This window comes from Nanorana parkeri, unplaced genomic scaffold (genome assembly GCF_000935625.1).
Source record: "Nanorana parkeri isolate BGI_ZX_2015 unplaced genomic scaffold, ASM93562v1 scaffold316, whole genome shotgun sequence".
NCBI lineage: Eukaryota > Metazoa > Chordata > Amphibia > Anura > Dicroglossidae > Nanorana > Nanorana parkeri.
The window spans coordinates 652,530-674,111 of NW_017306584.1; the positions used below are offsets into that span (position 1 = coordinate 652,530).

General features: G+C 41.9%; 1 protein-coding gene across 3 annotated transcripts in view; it reads left to right on the plus strand.

Annotated features, from left to right (window-relative positions):
* The first annotated feature begins 4,521 nt into the window (after window positions 1-4,521).
* Window positions 4,522-21,582, plus strand: part of TMEM30B (transmembrane protein 30B) — an 18,879-nt gene continuing 1,818 nt past the window's right edge. Inside the window, exons 1-7 of one of the 3 annotated variants that reach the window (XM_018558036.1) lie at window positions 4,522-4,555; window positions 10,437-10,666; window positions 13,263-13,370; window positions 17,399-17,506; window positions 19,318-19,408; window positions 19,617-19,763; window positions 20,426-20,629. In XM_018558036.1, coding sequence (XP_018413538.1) covers window positions 10,454-10,666; window positions 13,263-13,370; window positions 17,399-17,506; window positions 19,318-19,408; window positions 19,617-19,763; window positions 20,426-20,629 — 871 coding nt within the window. In that variant the 5' untranslated portion in view covers window positions 4,522-4,555; window positions 10,437-10,453. Of the gene's footprint in view, window positions 4,556-6,131; window positions 6,161-10,436; window positions 10,667-13,262; window positions 13,371-17,398; window positions 17,507-19,317; window positions 19,409-19,616; window positions 19,764-20,425; window positions 20,630-21,582 lie in introns of those variants that run through there. The other 2 variants (XM_018558035.1, XM_018558037.1) reach the window with 2 other exon arrangements.

The following is a 21,582-nucleotide window of genomic DNA, read 5'->3' on the forward strand; positions in this document are numbered from 1 at the left end:
ACTTTCAATCTGTCACATTCAGGTCCACCAAAACAGAACTCTTTTCGTACCTAGATGGACTTGGAGGTAACTGCATGTACACGGATGCATTATTATACTGCCAACAGTTTGCACAGCGCTTTACAGTATAAGAAAGACATTACAATCACTATACAAATCAAGACAAGATGGTAAGGAGGGCCCTGCCTGTGAGGGCTTACAATCTAAAGGGTGGGTGGGGGATGCATGTCTGTTTACATCTGGCTGACCAAAGGGTTACATTGGGTTTCTGATCAGATTTTCCTGAAAAACTGACATGTGGATCTCATCGGACCACCCGTGTGAAAGGGGGCCTCATCCATTAGAATTTTCCAAATGTATTTTTGTTACACACAATTGTTTCTTGCACTTGTACACACTGAACGGTTTGTATTTGTTTAGACACAGTTGTATCTAATTTTTATGTGGTTTCTTGGAATAGTGTTTGGACCATTGACTGAAGGCACACACGAGATGCTTACTTTTTAAAATAGAATTTTATTGTATTTTCACATGATTAGAATATGTGGTAGTTTTTTTAGCGCTGCACTAAATGGTGATGTACATTGTAGGTGCTGGTGGCTTAGGAATGTTTTAATAGTTTGATTAGAGCATGAAAGGTACTCATTAAAGGAATATTTATTTTAATTTCATGACAATGCTGATGCAGAATTCCACTTACACATCACACTACTCCCTTCCTAAAGCAGGCTCGACTCACAAGTTTGTGATGTGTTAGAACATTTGGAAGTCTGCCAATGGCAGTGGTAGCAAAGGAGCAAAGCTGGAGGGGGTGCTTTGGCAGGTAAGTCGGTCTTAAAGGCATGCTTTCACATTATAGCAAAAGTTCTGGGCACCAGCAGTGGAGAACTCCGGGTGGACTCCTACGCTGTCCACCTTTAGGAGATCCATGAAAACTCACCTCTTCAGGGAAGCCTATCCCCCCTCAACAAAATAAATGTCCTTTTACTTCTTCCAATAACTCAATCTACACAATTATTACCTTTTGTATCACTTGCCCCTACTATTAGATTGTAAGCTATCATGAGCAGGGCCCCACAAACCTTATTGTACTGATATTGTAACTGCACTGTATACCCCGTTTTGTAAAGCGTTGCCAAACTTGGCGCTATATAAATCCTATATAATAATAATGAAAAAATGTGCCCTTGCAATGGGGGCTACCCCCGCACTGCATGTGTTAAGTCCTTGTTTTGTCTAGGGGGCTCAAATAAAGCGGTATTACTCACCTAATCCTGGCTCCCGTGATGGTCATACTCACTTCTTTCCTCCTCCACTCCAGCTATGAAGGGTGCCTCAGCGTCCTCAAGTCTAATGCATGTCTATGGATCTGCATAAGACAAAATGCTTTTAAAAGTCCTTAGACTACTGGAGCCCGGGGGAGAAGAGGCTGTGGTGAGGGTTTAGCAGCCTGGCAGGACCAAGGATCAAGAGAGTATATCTGCTTTATTGTCACTGTCTATTTAATACGAGCACGTAACCCTGTGCAGGGGTAGCCCAAACCAAACTTTTTTAAAACACGCAACATACACCGATCAGCCATAACATTATGACCCCCTACCTAATATTGAGTAGGTCCCTCCTTTGCCTCCATAACAGCCCTGACCTGTCAAGGCATGGACTCCACTAGATCTCTGAAGGCATGCTGTGATATCTGGCACCAAGCCATTAGTAGCATATTCTTTAAGTCTTGTAAATTGTGAGGTGGAGCCTCCATCTATCAGACTTGTTTTCCCAGCACATACCACAGATGCTTGATTGGATTGAGAGCTGGAGAATTTGATGGCCAAATCAACACCTCAAACTCGTTGTGTTCCTCAAACCATTCTTCAACCATTTTTGCAGCGTGGCAAAGCGCATTATCCTGCTGAAAGAGGCCGCTGCCATGGGGGAATACCGTTTCCATGAAGGGGGTGTACTTGGTCAGCGTCAATGTTTGGGTAGGTGTTGGTTTTCGAGCAGAACATTGCCCTAAGCATCACACTGGCTCCACCAGCTTGCTTTCTTCTCTCCTCACGTACATCAGTGAGCCTTGGCTGCCCATGACCCAGTTGTTGGTTCACTGGTTTTCCTTCCTTGCACCATTTTTGGTAGATACTGACCAGGAACACCCCACAAGAGCTGTGGTTTTGCAGTTGCTCTGACCCAGTTGTCTAGCCGTCACAATCTGGTCCTTGACAAAGTCTCTCCAATCCTTACTCATTTTTTCTGCTTTCAACACATCAACTTCAGGGACAAAACGTTCACCTGCTGTCTAATATATCCCACCCACTTCCAGGTGCCATTTTAGCGAGATAATCAACGTTGTTCACTTCACCTGTCAGTGGTCATAATTTTATGGCTGATTGGTGTACATCTTTGTATAGCAAGGATTGTAAATGGGTGACTGAGTGTCTTTATTATAAGAGCAGGTACGTGAAGTAATCAAATTGGAAGGTAGCAGACAAGTGACACATTTTGAATCAAATATTTCATTCGAACTGACCCCAGTAAATAGAATGAGGTATTATAACATTCTTACAAAATACATTTAATTATCTTCATTAAGGGATATACTTAGGGTTGCCACCTTTTCTATCAGCGAAACCCGAATACTCTAGCGGCGCACAGAAATGTTTTGGGGAGAATGAGTCGCGGCTTATTCATATATAAATAGTGCCACCCATTCATGAGTAAATATCACAGTCAAGACTATTTTCAGGTGTGTGTGTGGGGGGTAGCCCCTATCTTAATTTTGGTTGCCCCTGTCTGCCTGACATCATGTGTCCGGGTCTCATCTGCCATGAAACCCGAACACATCATTCAAAACCCGGACTGTCCGGGTGAATCCCGGACAGGTGGCAACCCTAGGTATACTGTTGTTGGGTACTCTTCATTTTCTCCAAGGCCTAATTCACTCTTATGTGTTTTTGTGCATTAAGCTGCACTACGTAAACATAGCCCATGCATTTAGAATGGGCTGGTAGTGCACCTCAAAACATGCTGCTTTTTTTTTTTTGTAATTCAATGCACAGGTGGTTCACATATGTGTACTGTGGTGCAATGAAATGCAGAGGGGTTGAGGTGGGCTGGTAAAGTGCATTCAAAATAAATGGAATTGCACAGCAGATTGTATGTTACCACAACATGTAGATGTGAAGCCACCCTAAAGGTGACCATACAACTGCCGATTATCGTACGATAATATCGCACGTCTTTTGTCTCCCGAGCAGGCTTGAAAAATCGCCGAGAATCATACGATTGTCGGCGGGTTAGTGGCGTTCTCGGGAGATAAATGCCGCACGGGCCAGTGTGCACAAGCGCACACTGTCGTGCGGCATTGCAGTCATCGGAAGCCCGCCCCTCAGCGTGACTGTGAGTGGCACCGCCCATACAGCCACATTATCCATCCACAGATCCTTTACCAGGATCTGTGAATGGATAAACTACATGTTCCATCAGACACCACAGCAAAGGGACTTGTGGTTCTCAATGTAGTCCATTCATTCTTCCTGCCGTCCATGTTACTGAGGGGTGGGCAACCCTGTCCCTCCAGCTGTGGTCAAACCACAAATCCCATGATGCATCTGGGAGCCATGCCTGTGTCTTGCAATGCCTCATGGGACCTATAGTTCCACAACAGCTGGAGGGCCAGAGTTGCCCACCCCTGAATGTCAGTACCTCCCTGTGGTCATGGACGGGAGGAAGAATTTGCAGGAGCCAGTGCATTGCTCCCAAGATCCACCAATACTAGTTGCAATGCTTTAGAAAGTGGACTTTACCTTTAACTTATTCTAAACATTTGTGAATTACAGTAGTTTTGTAATTGTAAATCAAATAGTTATTAAATCATATTACATTAAATCAAATTCCATCAGCGTAATAACTGAATTAAATCAGCCACAGAACCTCTAAAATTCAGATGTATTTTGAAAGGCAATATGTAGAATTGTCTCCAACAATGGGGGGAATTTATCAAGACTGGAGCAGACAGGATCTGGAGCAGTTGACCATGGCAACCAATCAGCTTCTCTCTTCAGTTTGTTCAGTTAGGCTTTAAAAATGAAAAATAGAAGCTGATTGGTTGCAGTGGGCAACTGCTCCAGTTTAGATAAGTTTCCTTCTGAATGCAGTGCTTTGGTAGAAATCAGTGAGGGGAATTTATCCCAACAGGAGCAAACAAAATCTGGAGTAGTTGCTCATAGTAACCAGTCAGCATCTATCTTTCATTTTCAAAGGTTAACTGAAGAGAGAAGCTGATCAGTATAGACAACTGCTCCAGATTCTGATCAATTGCCTCCAATTCATTTTGTCAGCAACAATGCATTTGGTCCTTTGTATTTTTCCTTGAGCTCCCACATAGCGCACATAGGTCTTTGATGAGTTCCCATGTAGAGCTATTTGATAATTGTATTTGATTGTAAGGTTTATGGTGTTTACATTGTTAGACGCACGTCATGTGTTCCTGGGTGGAGTTTAATGAGCTGAACATGTTTAGCCTGTGACTGAGCTGCCACAATGGAAGTATGAGTAGTCGGTAAAACAGTCCTACTAGTGGGATAACTGGTTTCTCCGGGCGGCTACATCGCATTCTATGTATAGGAGTGGCTTCACAAGACGTCTCTGAGCCTGTGTCTGCTGGTCTATGTGGTAAGTAAATAAAAAAACATTTTGCAGTATTGTTTTTTAGCCCTTTGGGGGCCATTGGCAAGATTAAAAAAAAGACTTGATGGGAGGTGGTATCTTTAAACTGCTGGTTTGTAAGGGGCAAAGTCCAGGGCTGATGCCTTTTTCCCCAGCGGATATTTCAAGCCCATAAAGTAATTTCATCTGCTAACCTAAGAGAAAAAAAAAAAGTTCAATGTTCCGTTGTAAACTTATAAAGGAAGGCCAACTAGCATAAGAAAAGTCATTCAAACAGTGAGAACGTCAGCTCAGTCTACAGATAATGATTTGTATACTAATATGAGCATTTATGTGACCGAGATTTCAAAGCATGGCACCCTAGACAGGCATTCATAGATCATGCCATCACTTTGAACTGTCTGATATACAATTCTGACTGTATAGCAGCACACTGTCGCCACTGGCAATAAACCAATCAATAGTCAGACCTTTTATCAATGTAGAACAGTCAGACCTCTGAAAAATCATTGCTGATTGCTTTCTGCAGTTTGCCTGCTGAAGTTATAAGATGCATCACAGGAATCAAACACAATAAAGACCATATCTTTCATTGATCGTTCCGACACATGACCTCTCTGATGAAGCTGGCAAGCTGAGCTTCATGGGTCAATCCATTAATACACATTAAGGGCTGGGGCATTGGGTCGTGTTGATCACTGCAATCCTAACGCAAAGACAGGGCAAAAAGTCTTGCTTTGTATAGGGCTTGTTCATAGGGTTGCCACCTGTCCCGGATTCACCAGGACAGTCCGGGTTTTGAGTCCTGTATGTGCTGTTTCTGGGTTTCAGGCCAGCTGAAACCCAGCTAAGCACATACAGGACTCAAAACCGTCAGTGTGAAATGTGCTATAAATGATAAGGAACTGTGTTTTATGGTGAATGTAATTGGTGGGCCATAGGGTTTATGTAGTGGAATATGGACAATTGGACAGGATATAAAATTACATTGAAATATGCACTTTACAAGGTGGCTGTGTGAGAGTGGGGGTACCCCACAGTAGTGTGCTGTAGGTTTAATGACAGATCTGTTGTTTTCAGTATACTATGCAAAGGTGTTTGTTATTTCTTTTTTTGTTTTCTACTTGTGTGTGTGTATATAAAGGGTATTCTTGCACATATACTTGCGGGTGCTTGCTAGTGCCATTTCCCCCTTTTAAATAGCTTTAAGCCTGGGGCTACGCTGGCAATGAAATGTTTATATTCATATGAGATTTAACTACTTTTTGACAGTTCTCATTACTGACTGATTGATTTTGTATGTACTGCAAACAAGATATTTGCCAACAAGCAGTTAAATCTCTCAGTAGCAATGAGATGTCATTTCTAGTTGAGCCCTAGCCTGAGGGGGTATACATAACATAGGACGGGCCAGTTTGGAATTCACTTCTGTTAAAGTGTTATTTTACACTGTGCCACCTAAAGGATATGTTCCATTGAGGATGGGAAAGTATTGCAAGTAATTCCACACCTGCTACTTAAACATATTAATGGAAAAATCAATATATTACTTTCTCTGCATGACATTACATGCTCTACTTCAGACGTGCTGTTGTACCTGGAGTTATTATATTGTAATGGCAGATGGAGATTTGAATTGGTATTGTAATTAAAATAGATACACAAGGCAAAAAGCCTCTTTAACCTTTTAGTCACTAGGTAAGAATAGAAAAGGTATTTAAAAGTCTTTGCCACAGATGTATTTCCCTGAGTACAGAACGCCAAATATCAATGGATATCTTTGACTCAATCTTGGATTGTATTTAACAATGCTGAAGACTCAAAAATATACACAGTGTCTCCATGTGGGAGGATATGCTCACTCCTATTTCTGCCACTGGGAGGCCTAGTCCCATGGTTCTCAACTGGTGGGTCTTGACCCAAAAGTGGGTCGGGACCCCATGTTCAGTGGGTCGCTGCATGCCTTCTAGTGCACTAGGTGAGAGGCTCATCAGCCTCCCCCCAGCTCCGCAGTGTCAGTTCTTGTGCCAAGCAGCCATTCAAAATATGCTGTCTGGCGTCAAGTGTCAGCTTAAGGTGGGGTGGGGGTATGGCTGCGAGGGAGCTCCATCCATACATGCATTGCTTACAGCTCCTATGCGTGGCAGGAGTGACATTCTGGCTCCTGGCACCTCTACAGGGAGTGCAAGGAAGCTGTACAAGCAATGCAACTATGAATGGAGCTCCGTCACAGCACAGCAGCCCACACTGAACCCTAAATGTTTTTTGGGGGGGAGTGTGAATGTGTGTGAGATTGTGTCTGTGGTTGTGTATATATCTGTCAGTGTTTTAATCACAAACTACCACGCAATTTCACCTACTGTTCGTTCTGGTGCGGGAGGTGCATTGTGTTGCCATTCATTTGAATGCCACCCCAAACACACCTCCTGCCCACAGTTTGATCGCTTGCACTGGAACATGCAGTACCGCAATGCCGTGCATTCCAGTGCGGCATGGTTTGGGTTGCGACTTAATGACCAAAGACAAATGTGGGTCCTGAGGTTATACAGGTTGAGAACCACTGGCCTAGACAGTATTGATTTAAAGTGGACCTTTAACCCAAGATTGTACTTTTATATGTCATGCAACCCTCCCCCTGCTATTTGGAAAAAAATGTACTATTATTTTTTTAAATTCATATGCCGCCTCTATGAATATCCCCCGCAAAAGGCACTGCAGAGTAAGGACACAGGGACAGGGAGCTGTGTGCATCATTGGAAGCTGGCTACCTGAATGAGGCCGCCAGCTCCTGATGTCTAAGGAGCACCAAGATGGTGGTATGAGACCCGGCCTGCGTCACATGAACAGCAGGTCTTGGCAGGACAACGCTGGATTCACTGGGCAGGAGAGTATGTGACTTCAGGGCAACACTCCACAAGTGGTAATAAAGAAAAAAAAGTGGGTTTTTCTGATGTACACATTATAATATTGAGCGCACATTCCGACTCCATAGAATACAGATATTATATGCAGGACATCTCTTTTCAAATCAGTCAGTATTGCACCGTTTCAATAGACCATTATTACTGCCCTTGTCAAAGTACCATCTGTTATATGTGTGTACATAGCTACGTACACTAAACTCTATGAGCTGTCACTACAAATGCTTGTGTAGAAACGTGTTACACAAATTCACATTCCCCCCATATTTCCTACACTTCAAAGATGGCAAATGCTATACCTACCAAGAGCAAGAGCAAGGGCCACTGGGCCACTAGAAAAATTCAGGGAGTTAAAAATGAACTATTGTCTTCTGGTCTCCTGAATATGAGCTTCTATGCTATAGCATAGACAAAGGAATACATGTATTGTGTTTGTGTAGGATGACTAGATTTGTATTCTCCCAAGGTGGCTTTGATGTTTGCCAGTGTGGAGGTGTATGGGGACTGTTACAATAACTGTGTAGCCCACAGTTCACCTTAGCTCACCTTAAAATCCAATTGTATCTAAAGGCAAAACTCTTTTTTGATGTCGTAGGGAAGAGTTAGAACCCCTGTCAGGTTTATGTTGCTGTATGTGCACCAGCTAGGAAGAGTCATCCTCTGTCCTTGTGATCAATGTCACTGGGGCTAAAAGTGATGAAGAATCCAAAATTTTACACTTGACACCAGAACAAAAAAGGAAATCTTCCAATGGATACACGTGTTCTTTGGACCACTGTTTAAAGTGGACTTTTAGCCCCTTTCACTCAAAAATCATCATTACATTCATTAGTTAAATATTGTTTTTCCACTTCCTGATTGAGTAAGGCACTGATGATGTAGCACTGGCCTCACAGATGCATCCTGGGAAGGCTCAATCACCAGTGCCTTTCTAGAAAAAATATCACCTGTAAAATCTCGTGAGATCCTGGGGGAACAGGCATTTTTCCCCCTAAGAATATGTGCACTATTACATGTTCTAGGCATGGGCAGACCCAGACTTCCAGGAAGTAAAGGGAGATGCATTAATCTGCCCTTAGTAAAAATGTCCACTGTGAGAAGAATGGGGAGGGAAAGAAATAAAAAGCCTGCAATTATCTATAAGTATCTGTTTTGTAGATTGCCATTACTAATACTTGTAAATGTGTGTTTGGTGTCATTTTTAAAGGAGAACTATAGGGTTAGGGCTTTTCCCCACAGTTCTCCCAAGGGTAACGGTAGGGCACAAACTAGGTCCTCCCGTCACCCTAAGCTCAGTGGCCCTTGCTCTTGGTAGGTATAGCATCTGCCATCTTTGAAGTGTAGGAAATATGGGGAGATTGTGAAAAAAAGCTACAGCTCGCGGTATACTGAGACGCTGCAGCTGAAACGGATCCTGACAATTATGTCCGGATCCGCCCAGCTGTGTGAGTGACAGCTGGCTCTGCCTATCTAGAGACAGAGCCAGCTGTACCCGCCCCCTCCCCTGTCCGTTCCACCAGTCAGCGCGGGAGGATCGGAGAGGGGGGAATCCAGCCCCTCCCCTGTCACGGCTCTCTGCCGTGACAGGATCGAGAAGTGAGCGAACGCCGGTATGTGTTTGCTCACTTCCCGATCTACTGAGCCGACCTGTGACAGTTTCATTGTCAAAGGTCGGCTAGAACTATGAGGATGAGTAAAAAGCACTCACCTCATAGTTCTCCTTTTAAGAGGAGTGTTATCGAGAGCCATCTGCACTCCATACAGCTTTGTGACCTTGTAGATAACAGCGGTTATATCACAGATGGCGCCGTGCAGAACATCCATTAGATCACCAGCACACACAAAGGGCTTCTTGTTTTCCGTCGTTTTATTAATCATGTCACAGAAACATAATGTGATGTGATATAATAAATGTACAGGTAACAAGAAAGCCCCTTGTGTGTACTGGTTCTCTACTGGATTTTTAAGAGAAGAGGGATGGACAATCTGTTGAATGCGACACCGATGGCCATTCCCTAGTGGAGGAAAAAAAATGTTTTGGCTTTAAATCTACTTTGTCAGTCCTTCTTCCCTTTTTTTTTTTTTTTTTTTTTTTTTTTTTTGTGTGGCTTGTTAACACCAGATGATCAGATGTGTTGTCATGCATTTTGCTACATTTTTAAATGCAGCAATATACATAGACAATAGCATACATTTACGCCATGCCTTAGAGCAGGGATGTCCAAACTGCAGCCCCACAGCTGTGGTGGACCTAGGAATCCCATGAGGCTAAGCAAGCTTCCCACAGCCACAGACATGACTCCCGGAGAAAGATGCTTCATGGGATTTGTAGTTTCACCACAGCTGCAGGGCCAGAGTTTGGACATCCCTGCCTTAGAGTGTGTGACTTGCGTGTGTTAACTTGCACTTTGCCATTCATGTAACACATAGAAATGCAATGCGCGGTAAAGGCATTGAGTTAAAGGAGAACTATGGGGTTAAGGCTTTTCCCCATAGTTCTCCTTAGGGTAACAGGAGAACACAAACTAGCATCCTCCCGTCACCCTAGTCTCAGTATACCGCGAGCTGTAGCTCGCGGTATACTGAGACGCTGCAGCGGATCCTGACAATTGTGCCGGGATATAACCAAGCCTTGGTGTGCACATCGTCCATGTTACAAAACTCCATGTAGGTTTAGTAAACTGTTGAAAGGCTGTGGAAATACACCGTGGACAGCTTTATTCGGCATCCTTGCATATAGGTACCAGTTGGTGGGTCACAAAACAAATAAGTTTGTCCGACTTTGTATAATATTTGAATGTCCGTATAAAAAAGGTTATAATTTGTTTTGTATTTCCTTTTTTTTTATTCAAGATCTCCACAGGGAGAAAATGGCACCTGCTGCCAGAGACTTTTCTAGCCGGCATGAACCTCTCCCATCTCAAAGACCTGACAACACTGCCTTCACTCAGCAGAGACTTCCTGCCTGGCAGCCACTCTTGTCTGCGAGTATTATCTTGCCGCTGTTCTTCCTTGCAGGGTTATCTTTTATAGGAATTGGCATTGGATTATATTATTCATCCAACACCATCACAGAGTCTGAGGTAAGTAAAGACTCAACTTATAAAAGTATGTGTTAGTATTCTTACTCTGTGTTTTTCCTTTTGTGACCTATTTATTTCAAGTTGATCCCTACAGAAAGCTTGGGTTTAGGTAAAATTAATGAGGAAGAGTTTCATGGATCTCTGGGTCTTTATTTTCCCTCTGAGAATCCAGCAGCATGGGCAAAATATTAGTAAGTCCAAATCCAATGGCCAGTCCCTATCACGTACTAAACACTGATACTATAGGGGTCAGAGAACGATCACTTTAATACAACTGGATTGAGTGTGCATTGCAATATATGCAGCCCAAGAATCACCATTTCTATGCAAAGTTTGCTAGATGTGTATTGGAGTGTGTAGCTCCAATACACATGTAGGTAAACTGAGAACATTAGCTGTTGTAAGTCACATCACCCCTGTAGCAGTAATATTTAATTTGAAGTATAAAGCAAAACTTTTTTTTTTTTTAACCTTTTTGATGGGGTAAGGGAGGTTTATAAACTGTCAGCTACCTATGCCATCTGTGTCACATTGGGGAGATTTCCCGTCACTTCTTGTCCAATAGCCACAACAGGAAGTGAGAGAAAATCCCTTCAAAGTGAGTGAAATCTCTGGTGGTCAGCAGGGTCACCAGAACTAGTGTCCCCATTGGAAACTTTCATGTTCAGTGATAATGATCACCAGGACAAATAGAGAGGGTGAATCTCCCAAATGAGGACACAAACAGCGAAAAAAAAACCTTACAGGTGTTCTAATCCCTCTCCTCCCCAAACCCAAAATAAAAAGTTTTTGCTTCATTGTTATGTTTCAGATTAGTGAAGAGTAGCTCTCATCCACCTTTGTAGGTCTGATCCATTGGCACTGTCAATTTATTGCAATGCATTTGATTTATCAGGTTACGTAGAGGCAATAGATGTGAACTAGGAATCCCTGTGTTTTTATTGTAAAATTTGCTTGAAATATGTGTTTTAGTATCTGAAGCTTAACTAAGAATATTAGGGATATATCATATAATATTGGGGTCCCCAGTTACCCAGTGGATTAGTAAGAAATAGGAATTTCTGTTCCTAAGATTACATGGAAAATGTACTCTAGAGAGAGGAACCAGGTAGTTGAGCTCACAGCAGAGTCCTGGATATCAATATAACAACAGGACTGGGTTGGAGGTCTGACTGTTGGTGTTAGTGATAACAGAAATGTTGCAGGGGAACAAATCAGATTGAGCTGCAGCAGGTTCAACTAGTTGAGCCAATGCATTCAGGATGTGTGCTTCCTGCCTCTAGCCTATGGGCTTCCAGGATGTAAATGCATGCAGAGCACACAGGCAATTTTTAGGGTTGGATTCCTTTACTTTGTGCTGTAGTAGAGAGTAAAAAAAAAAATCTCATCATCCACTACTCCAATAAGGAAGACAATGGGACAATGAATCCAACAATTACCTGCATGTTCTGCTTGTATATAAAATAAAGGGGGGTAATCACTGGCCCTTCCCACTAACAGAATGAGGATCTAAGGATTGGAAACAGGAAACTCACCACTCAGGTCTTCCCTATTAGGCTAGTTAAAGTGTATGCATACCAACTTTTGTTTTCAGTTTTGGAAAGAATAGGGAAAAACTAAAACCCATGTCGGTTACATTTTTGTTGTAGTCTGTGGCCCATTTGGGAGATTTCCTTCACTTCCTATCATCGGAGGGAACAGAAAGTGGAATCTCTACAATGTAATGGAAATGTACTTCTTAGGCAATTGTCCCTTGAACATGTGTTCCCATGGTAAGATTTCCTCACTATTCCTGTTCTGGAATAGTAAATCTCTATTTTGGTGATAACCAACAGGACAAATAGGAACGTTGACTCTCCCCAGTGGGGTCAAAGGCAGCAATAAAAATCTGACCGGGTTCTAACCTTTCTCCACTCTACCCGAAACATAAAAACAAATTGGTTTTAAATACACTAAACTTGACCCCTTTACTAGTTCACTGGACATCAGGATGATTGCAGATATAATTAATTAACAGACATCTGCAGATAACAAGCATTTACATGCAGATCAGCAAATAATGTATAGCTAAAGGAGAACGATGGGGTCAGGGCTTTTCCCCATAGTTCTCCTTAGGGTAACGAGAGGACACAAACTAGCGTCCTCCCGTCATCCTAAGCTCAGTATACCGCGAGCTACAGCTCGCGGTATACTGAGACGCCGCAGCCGAAGCGGATCCCGACATCGATGTCGAGATCCATCCAGCTGCGTGAGTGACAGCTGGCTCTGCCTATCTAGAGGCAGAGCCAGCTGTACCCGCCCCCTACGTTCCGCCAGTCAGCGCTGGCGGATCGGAGCGGGGAGGGGGGAATCCAGCCCCTCCCCTGTCACGGCAGAGAGCCGTGACAGGATCGAGAAGTGAGCAAACACCGGTATGTGTTCGCTCACCTCCCGATCTACTGAGCCGACCTGTGACAGTCTCATTGTCACAGGTCGGCTAGAACTATGAGGTGAGTGAAAAGCACTCACCTCATATTTCTCCTTAAGGAATGAGGCATTTCTTCAACGATTAAGTGCAATACTTTTTTACAATCTAACATGGTTTTTTTTTTTATAGCATGACTATACTGGTACAAGCACAGATCATAATTGTTACCTATGTGCTATTAGTGGCTTAAAAAGTTGCAGCTGCAATATCACTTTCAACTTGACATCTTTATTTGCGGTAAGTCTAACAATTTGAAATTGGGATTTTTATACCTATTGGTCAGTTAACTGAGAAAGCTTGATAGATTCTGACAGATGCATTTGAATGTTAATGTAAGCCTTTCCTAAAAGCAATATGGAGGCTGTCATTGTTCTACAATTGCTAGCTGCCTGGCTGTTATATTAAACTTGTACTTTCGGAGTAAGTGACCTGAAAAGTATGCATATCGGAAAAGTTGAAGCAAAATCCTTATCAGCATACAGTACTTGTTAATTGCTAGTGACTGAGTTTTGAAGCAAGAGGATCAGCATGACAGCCAGGCAACTAGGGTTTGAGGAATGAAAAGGTAGCATCAGTAGCTTCCCCATTCCTCTCATAAAAGGCTTTATTAGGACTCATACACACGAGCTTTTGGGGCTGTGCAATGGAAAATTTGGGCGTATTTCCCTGCCTGGGAACCATAGATGCAGCTTACAGCCAGCCATAGAAATCAATGGCTTCACGTGGTACTTGTGTAAACACACGCATGTGTAAAGATGTACGCCTCTGTATGCAGACAGTGAAATGGATCTGAACCACAACTGGGTTCACACAAGATGTCTGCTGCTGTTCCTAATTATGTTGTGTTCGGTGCACCAGAGAAATCACAAACTCAGAAGTTAAGGTTTATGAAAGTTCTAATTTATTCAGGGCGGTCTCTCTCTTTTATACACAGATAACAGGAGAGTGTTTGTCACACATATGCCCACATCTGTTATTTCTAAATGTCTTGTACTATTGGGTGAACTAGAGGAGCTGTTAGTTAAAGTTTTTTGTGTCTCTCGCTAATTGGTTAGTCAAAGATATCTTCTGCCCGTAGCATCCTCCCTCGGCATTCCTTTCATGCATCCTCGGCGCGCTCCCGAATACAGGTTATATCTACTGGTTACGCATAGCAACGCTAAAAGCTGAGTAAGGAAAGACACAAAGCTAGGAAGCAAATGAAACAAATTCAAAACATAGAAAAGGACATTTTCTTGATATGATCCATATTCCTTCACAACAGTCTGCGTCCAGGGAAGTAGGTCTTTATGCATGTGAGTGTTTACGCAAGTACTGGCGTTGACGAGACTATAACCACTTGCAACCACTGATTTGTATAGGCAGCTGTAAGCAGCATCTGTGACTCCCAGGTGGGGAAAAATGCTTGAATTTTATGTTGTACTGTCCCAGGTGCCCATGTGCATGAGCCCTTAAGGGCCTGTTCACACGACATCCGTTTTGTGTGCTGACCGGATCCGTACGCTGCTGCACTCAAAATGCATCCCAATGTATCCCTATGTGTTTTATGGGCTACAGTTCTCACGTGCGCAGTCCGTTCAGCTTACGACAGAAAAAATACTGCATGTCACATTTTGTCCGGTCCCGAAACGCATGAAACGAAAACGCAACGAGGACGGAAACGCAATGCAGCTAAGGAAAAAAGAAAAAAAATTGTATTCTTGCTCCACTTATGATGTTATCAACGATAGACAGACAGGTTGGGGTAGAGGTAACGACATGAACTGCAAACATTTGGAACATGCCAATTACCTTGCCATGGACATACGAGTAAAGGAAAAAAATGTATCCGGGTGACCTCGCAAATCCTCATACAAACTCCAGAACTGACCCTTGGAGTCCCGGAGGCTCAAGATCGGGTGTACCCAATAACGACGTCTCCTGCGGGCTCGTTCTCTGTAGATTGCTGTAGACAGCACCATCAACATGCCTGCAAATATGTGATACATGTCTGATCACCAGCTTTACATACACAAAGGGAAGTAGATGTTCCGAGAGGGCTGAATCTGCATACTGACAGCCCCTTGGCTAAAAATAAAATAAAAAAATTAACTGTCAGCATCCGGACCGAAAACGCGTCAAAAACGCACTGCATCAGCAGCTCCATGTCTGCTGATCAGGACCTGATCTCATGTGAACAGGTCCTAAAAGAATGACCACAAAGTTATTCCATCATGTTTATTAACACTTGTGATCATCTGTTAAAGGAGAACTATGGTGCAATGTTTTTTGCCCATAGTTCTCCTCAGGGTCATGGGAGGACATATACTGTGTCCTCCCATGACCCAAAATTCCGCTATATGCTGAAAGCACCACAGCCAGGACGATCAAGATCAGGATCAAGAAGTGAGCGAGCAGTGGTATGTTTTTGCTCACTTGGATCAGAGCGGGGAGGGGGAAATCCCTGTGGGGAGCGGTGACTGACAGTTGCCGCTCTCTACAGGGAGATGATCAAGAAGTGAGCGAGCAGTGGTATGTTTTTGCTCACTTCCCGATCAATAGATCGGGAAGACAGTGTGACAGTTTTATTGTCACGTGCCAGCTTTAACTATGGGATAAGTGTGCCCTTTGGCTAAGATCAAGTGTAGTATCTGTTTTTATCAGTTGCCGGAGGGCAAAGGACATGGTCGCCTATGTAGAAAGGTGGACTGTGGCTTAGTACCCTCTGGTGTAATTGGTGGGTGTCGGATGGGGTACAGTCCCTCCAGGTTAGATTCTGGTCTGGTGCTGCTGGACTTGTCACCGGTGGTAGGGATGGATCCTGGATGGCACTACCTTCTGATGGGAATGGGTGCGAAGCTTGGTCTGGCTGGAGGGTTGGGAGGCGGCAGAGCCCGTGGTGTTGTGCCCCCTGGGGGTGGCGTCCCAGGGGTGCTCAGAAAGTCACTTGGGTGTGGGACCCCACTTTGACTCACTGATGCGCTTGGTCACACACCACCTTGCATATTCTGCACATCACCTCTTGGACAGGCCTTACGGCTAGTCCGGGGGAATATTTTTGGGTTGATGGGGTTGGGAATCGAGGTCCCTTCTTTATTGAAGGACCAAGGACCCCAGTACACGTTTTTGTGTGCTGTGATTTCACGGTTCACTTTTTTTGTTCACAGGGGGAAGTTGTTTTTCGATGCATGTTCCACGGGCTCTTAAAAAAAAAAAAAATAAGTAATTCACTCACCCCATAGTTCTCCTTTTAAGGTAGCGCTAAATGAGCCAATCCATACTAGAGCATCATTTATCGAGGGTGGCACCGGACCAATTGTGGATCTAATTTTTCAAAGCATTTGATGGAAGAACATTCTGTATTCCTTTCTCGCCAACCATTCACCCTGACCTTTTTTATTATTGCATTATTATTTAAAATAAACTAGTATAAAGGATTAGTAATTGAAAAAAAGTACTTGTGGGTTTAGGCAATAATTTTATTCTTATTAATCCTTGGTGCACCTAACTGGGGGCATAAAAGGAGTATGGTCTCTGCCTACATACTTTGTGAAAAGGGTGTCTGTCCCTCTTTTTCATCTGAGAAATTTGGGACGTATAGGTAATGCAAAGCTGCCCATAGTCAATAGAGGGTAGTCAGATGAGTGGGCATGATTCAACCACTCAACTACCCTGCAGAGCACTCAACAAACAAGCTAAATCAGCTCTGCCCAACCTAGCTGGTTTGTGTTACTAGGGGAAGGAGGAGGGCAGTGCAGACCGACACTGAAACAGCCGCTTAGGGAAGAACAACAGGAATGACAACAAGCATTGCCTTACTGATTGTTACTTAAACAGCAACCACCTGGAAGCATCAGAGAGGACCCACAAACATAGCATAATCTCCTGCGGGCTGAACCGGAAAAAATATAACCGATTCCTTCATCCACACTGAGCAGCGTGGATGGATGAATCTCCAGCTGAGTTACTGTATGCCACTGTTCGAATATCTGAACAATGACGGCAGCTGAAGCTTTGTGAATGCGTGTTTCACTGTGGACATTGTGAAAACCCATCAATCATTAGTAGGAAAACTTTGCTGGGAAGATTAGTTAATAATAGAACGAAAGAGATATGTTTCAACTCTCCAATCCTACAGTAGCTGTTTGTATTATCTGTGCTTTAGTTAGTATGTTCTAAAAAAAACTATTATTATAAATGTAGAATAAATCATTGAAATGTTATTCAGGTTTGAAAGTATTAAAAATAGAGCATCATCTTAATATCTCCTTATTTCATTCAAATAGGGTCCAGTCTTTATGTACTATGAACTAACAAATTACTATCAGAATCATTATCGCTATATGATCTCTAGAGACGATAAGCAGTTAAGTGGATTCCTTAATAATCTAAAGGTAAGCAGTCTTGGCTAGACTAATGCTGTCATTACTGTTACAACTGAGCTTATTTCTGCTAATTACTGCTTATGCTGGCATTTTATTGCATTATCACAAAGTATTAGTTTTAGTAAATAGACTGATTTTTGAACTGTATTATTCTCTTACTGATAGGAACGGGTGTTGGACCTTTGCAGTGTAGAACGTTTGAACTAAAATGTATACTGGCTGCTGTTTACATCCCTCAGCTTCAAATCAAGCCTCCCTCTCTTAGTTCTGGGGGACTTTTAATAACCTCATAGATTATGTTTTTGATAAATTTGAACCTACATTTCTGAAGGAGGTAGCATGGGTAGATGTTTGGAGACCTCTCCATTCTAATGAAAAGCAATTTGCATGCTTTTCAAAAACATATGGCATCATGTAACTTCTGTAAAACGTCTAATTTTTTACATTTCTCTCAGGTTACCTATGATTTTAATTACCCTAAAATACTATTTACAACAGAACCTTTTTCTAGAACATATTCACTCTGCAAGAGAATAAATCAGGTTCCCAACCATTTAGTTTTGAATGCAGCAAGTTTCTTATACCACACTCTAAATAAAGGGGTTTTCGATCACAGAATTATAAAAACAAATCCGGTAAAACTGCACAAATTATTAGAGAGAATTCCTGGCTCTGCACTCATCAGTGCTTTCAAACTAATACATAACACCAAAATATGTATTTTATCTAAATGATTAAAAAGTAATGCTAATTAAATACTGTATATTCAGGAAGATTGTATTTATTGCTTAAAAAATTACTAAAAATGTTGAGAAAAAAAAAGTTTTTTTTCATTATGTTAGGAAACAATTATTACCCAATTTTTTTGTTAAAATATAAAAGACGGGGTCACGTCGGGTAAATTACTGTCCCAAAGCCTGTAGCACACCTTACCGGAATTTCCATCAGTGACTGTGGGTGCTCGCAGTGACCACGGATGGCGCCGTCATCGATACAACAACATAGAAGATGTCACCAGCCACCAGCACTCCCGCACGACAGAGATCAATATGTCAGTGCAAATCCATTTATTGATGCTAACAAAGTACTCAGAGTAACATCAAGCGCTTTCGGGGCCGCAGAGGTTCCCCTTCATCAGGCTCAGATTTTTGTTTACTCTGAGCCTGATGAAGGGGACCCTGTGCGGCCCCGAAAGCGCTTGATGTTACTCTGAGTACTTTTTTAGCATCAATAAATGGATTTGCACTGACATATTGATCTGTGTTGTGCAGGAGTGCTGGTGACATCTTCTATGACGTCCGGGTAAATTGACACCAAACATGTCAAGCCTAAAAATTGCACGTACCCGCAAAATCGCAAAAATATCGCACTGATTAGGTCACATCGCACTGATGTCCCTAAAAGAGGCTCATACTTCACAGGCTTGTGTGGAGCTTTTCCATGCTGAAAGATCCAAGCTACAAACGCCCTGGTGCGAACGTGGACTAAGTGCTTGGGTAAAAGTCTAAAGACGTCCTTTGCTGGGCAATGCATATTTGTCTGATCTGGATTCATTATTGAAAAAAAGTTTGAGTTTAAACTACTTTAAAGAGGGGAAGGAAGTGAGGGGAACGCTTCCCAACGGAGGCACAAACAAAAACAAAAATCTGAAAAGAGGTTCTAACCGTTCCCCGCTGCATCCAAAACTAAACACAGTGGCTGGGGTTAGGTTTTAAAGTTTATTTTGTGTAATATAATTTACTTTAGTATGTTGCCACTTTTATTTACTGATTTTGGTAATGTAAATGGTAATTATTAGGTTTATTTTTTGATCTTTGTAGAATCCTGTAAATGAATGTGCACCATATAGAGTGGATTCTAAGCAAACGCCGATTGCTCCCTGTGGTGCTATTGCGAACAGCATGTTTAATGGTAAGAATTCTGCATTACATATAAAGCTGCTTATACAGATGCATTACAGCCTTTTTAATTAAATGGGTTGCCAACCCAATACATGCATTGTGGCACACTGTGTCCTGTTGTGAACAGGCGCTAAGGCTGCATGATAGGGTCTTTATCGTAAAACTTTCTTCATCCATTTCAAGCAGCTGTATTTTTCATATATTTTTGTCCTTTTCAGATTCTTTTACCTTGCATTACTACAACCGCAGTGGAACTTATGAGGAAGTTCCATTAACTGGTAAAGGGATTGCATGGTGGACAGATTACAACATTAAATTCCGGAATCCAACTGATGGCACTCAAAACCTCTCTAAGATCTTTGAAGGTGATTTGAAAACAGAAATGGCAAAAAAAATAGAAGTATACATTCATCTATACTTTATAATTAGATTTACAGTCTGGGAGTATGTATGCACTTCTGTTAGCATGTAGCCTTATGTTTAATGTGATTTATGCATAAAAAAGGACACAGAAGGGTGTAGTTATAAACAAAGCCATTCATCCTGGGCATGAATGTTCTTCGGTGCTAATGGCCACTAGATGCTGCTGAAGAACATAGGAAATTAATATGTATTTCTTGTGATCCTCATCTCCATCTACTGGCAATAATCCAGTATTGCATTATGTTCTACTTGGAAAGAAAATATACTAAGCACGTGTTTTTTGGGTCTTTATTTCCTCCATTCACACAGATCGTACTTTCATTTAAGCTTTGACAGACAAACGTTTTTTTTTGTTTTTTTTAAATACATACTTATTTTGGGAGGGAAAGGCTGCTGTATTTATTTATTTTGTTGTGAATTGAAGCCTCTGATTTTCACTCTGCTCCTTGCATAGTAAACCAGTTACATAGATATATATCTATATAGATATAATTAAGGCAGATACAACACCCATTTTATTTGTATTTTATTGTAATGTGATGCAGTGATTTTTACATTTGAGTGATTCTGATTTGGTAAATGGTGTTTTCCTAAATACCTCCAGGAACAGCAAAGCCTATCAATTGGGAAACACCAGTGTACAACCTGTCAAATTTCTCGTATAATACGGGCTTCCTAAATGAAGACTTTATAGTGTGGATGAGAACGGCAGCATTGCCTACTTTTCGGAAGTTATACCGCAGAATTGAGACTGGAAACTTTACAAATGGCCTACCTGCAGGAGAGTACCAACTTAGGATAACGTACAGTATCCTTTTCACAGAAACTGGAATAACGTTTGCGTGCAGTTCTATCTTTTTTTTTTTTTCAACTTTAAAGCTCAGCTTATTTTGTTTTGGATAGAGTGGGGAAAGGTTAGAACCTCAGCAGATTGAAGGAGCCAGATGGAAAATCCTTGGCTAAACTTGTAGCCAATCATCTCCCTTCCGACCGGCATCGCTTGATCAGCAGATCGAAGGAGCAGGATGGAAAATTCCAGGCCTATTCCTCAATCAATGCTCCATGAGCAGTGATGGAGGGATCTGTTATGTTTTCTTTGTTCAGCCCCCATGCTGAACAAAGAAAAGGTTATACCCAGGTTAAGAAAGGGTTAGAATGTCTGATGGTTTTTATTGTTTCTGCCTTCCTGTCTTGGTGACAATCCCTATCCCCATTTCATGTCCTGCTGTCAGAGGTACAGGAAGAGAGATAATCTCCCCAAGAGGGTCAAATATAAAAAATATCTTATTCTATAAAAAAAAAAAAATGATCAAAAGGCTTAACTATTTTTTTTTTTTATGTCCAAGGGTAACCAAAACCTTTGTGAACCTTTGTGGCAACTTTTTTTTTTTGCATTTGTGGTAATTTTGTTTTTAAAAATACCCTTTAATATATATTTTTTTGTAATAAGCAGAAAAAGTGACAAAAATGCAGGAAAAAAAAGTTTTAATTTTCTTAATGTGACACCTATTTACTAACACCTACTACTCCAAATAGAGTATGTTTCAGATTTCTAGAGATTGGTAATTTTCTAGTACAAAAGCTGAAATTCACCTGTCGGGGGCTGGGACGGTTAAAAAAAAATAAAAAAATAGTAGGGCTATCTTGAACCTGCTAAATAAGAAAAAGATGCTCTGTTGACTAGATTTCCCTTGAAACATCAATTCGGAGTTTAAACTAAAATTAAAATACTGTACAAACATTTATTTTTCTACCTCCTGG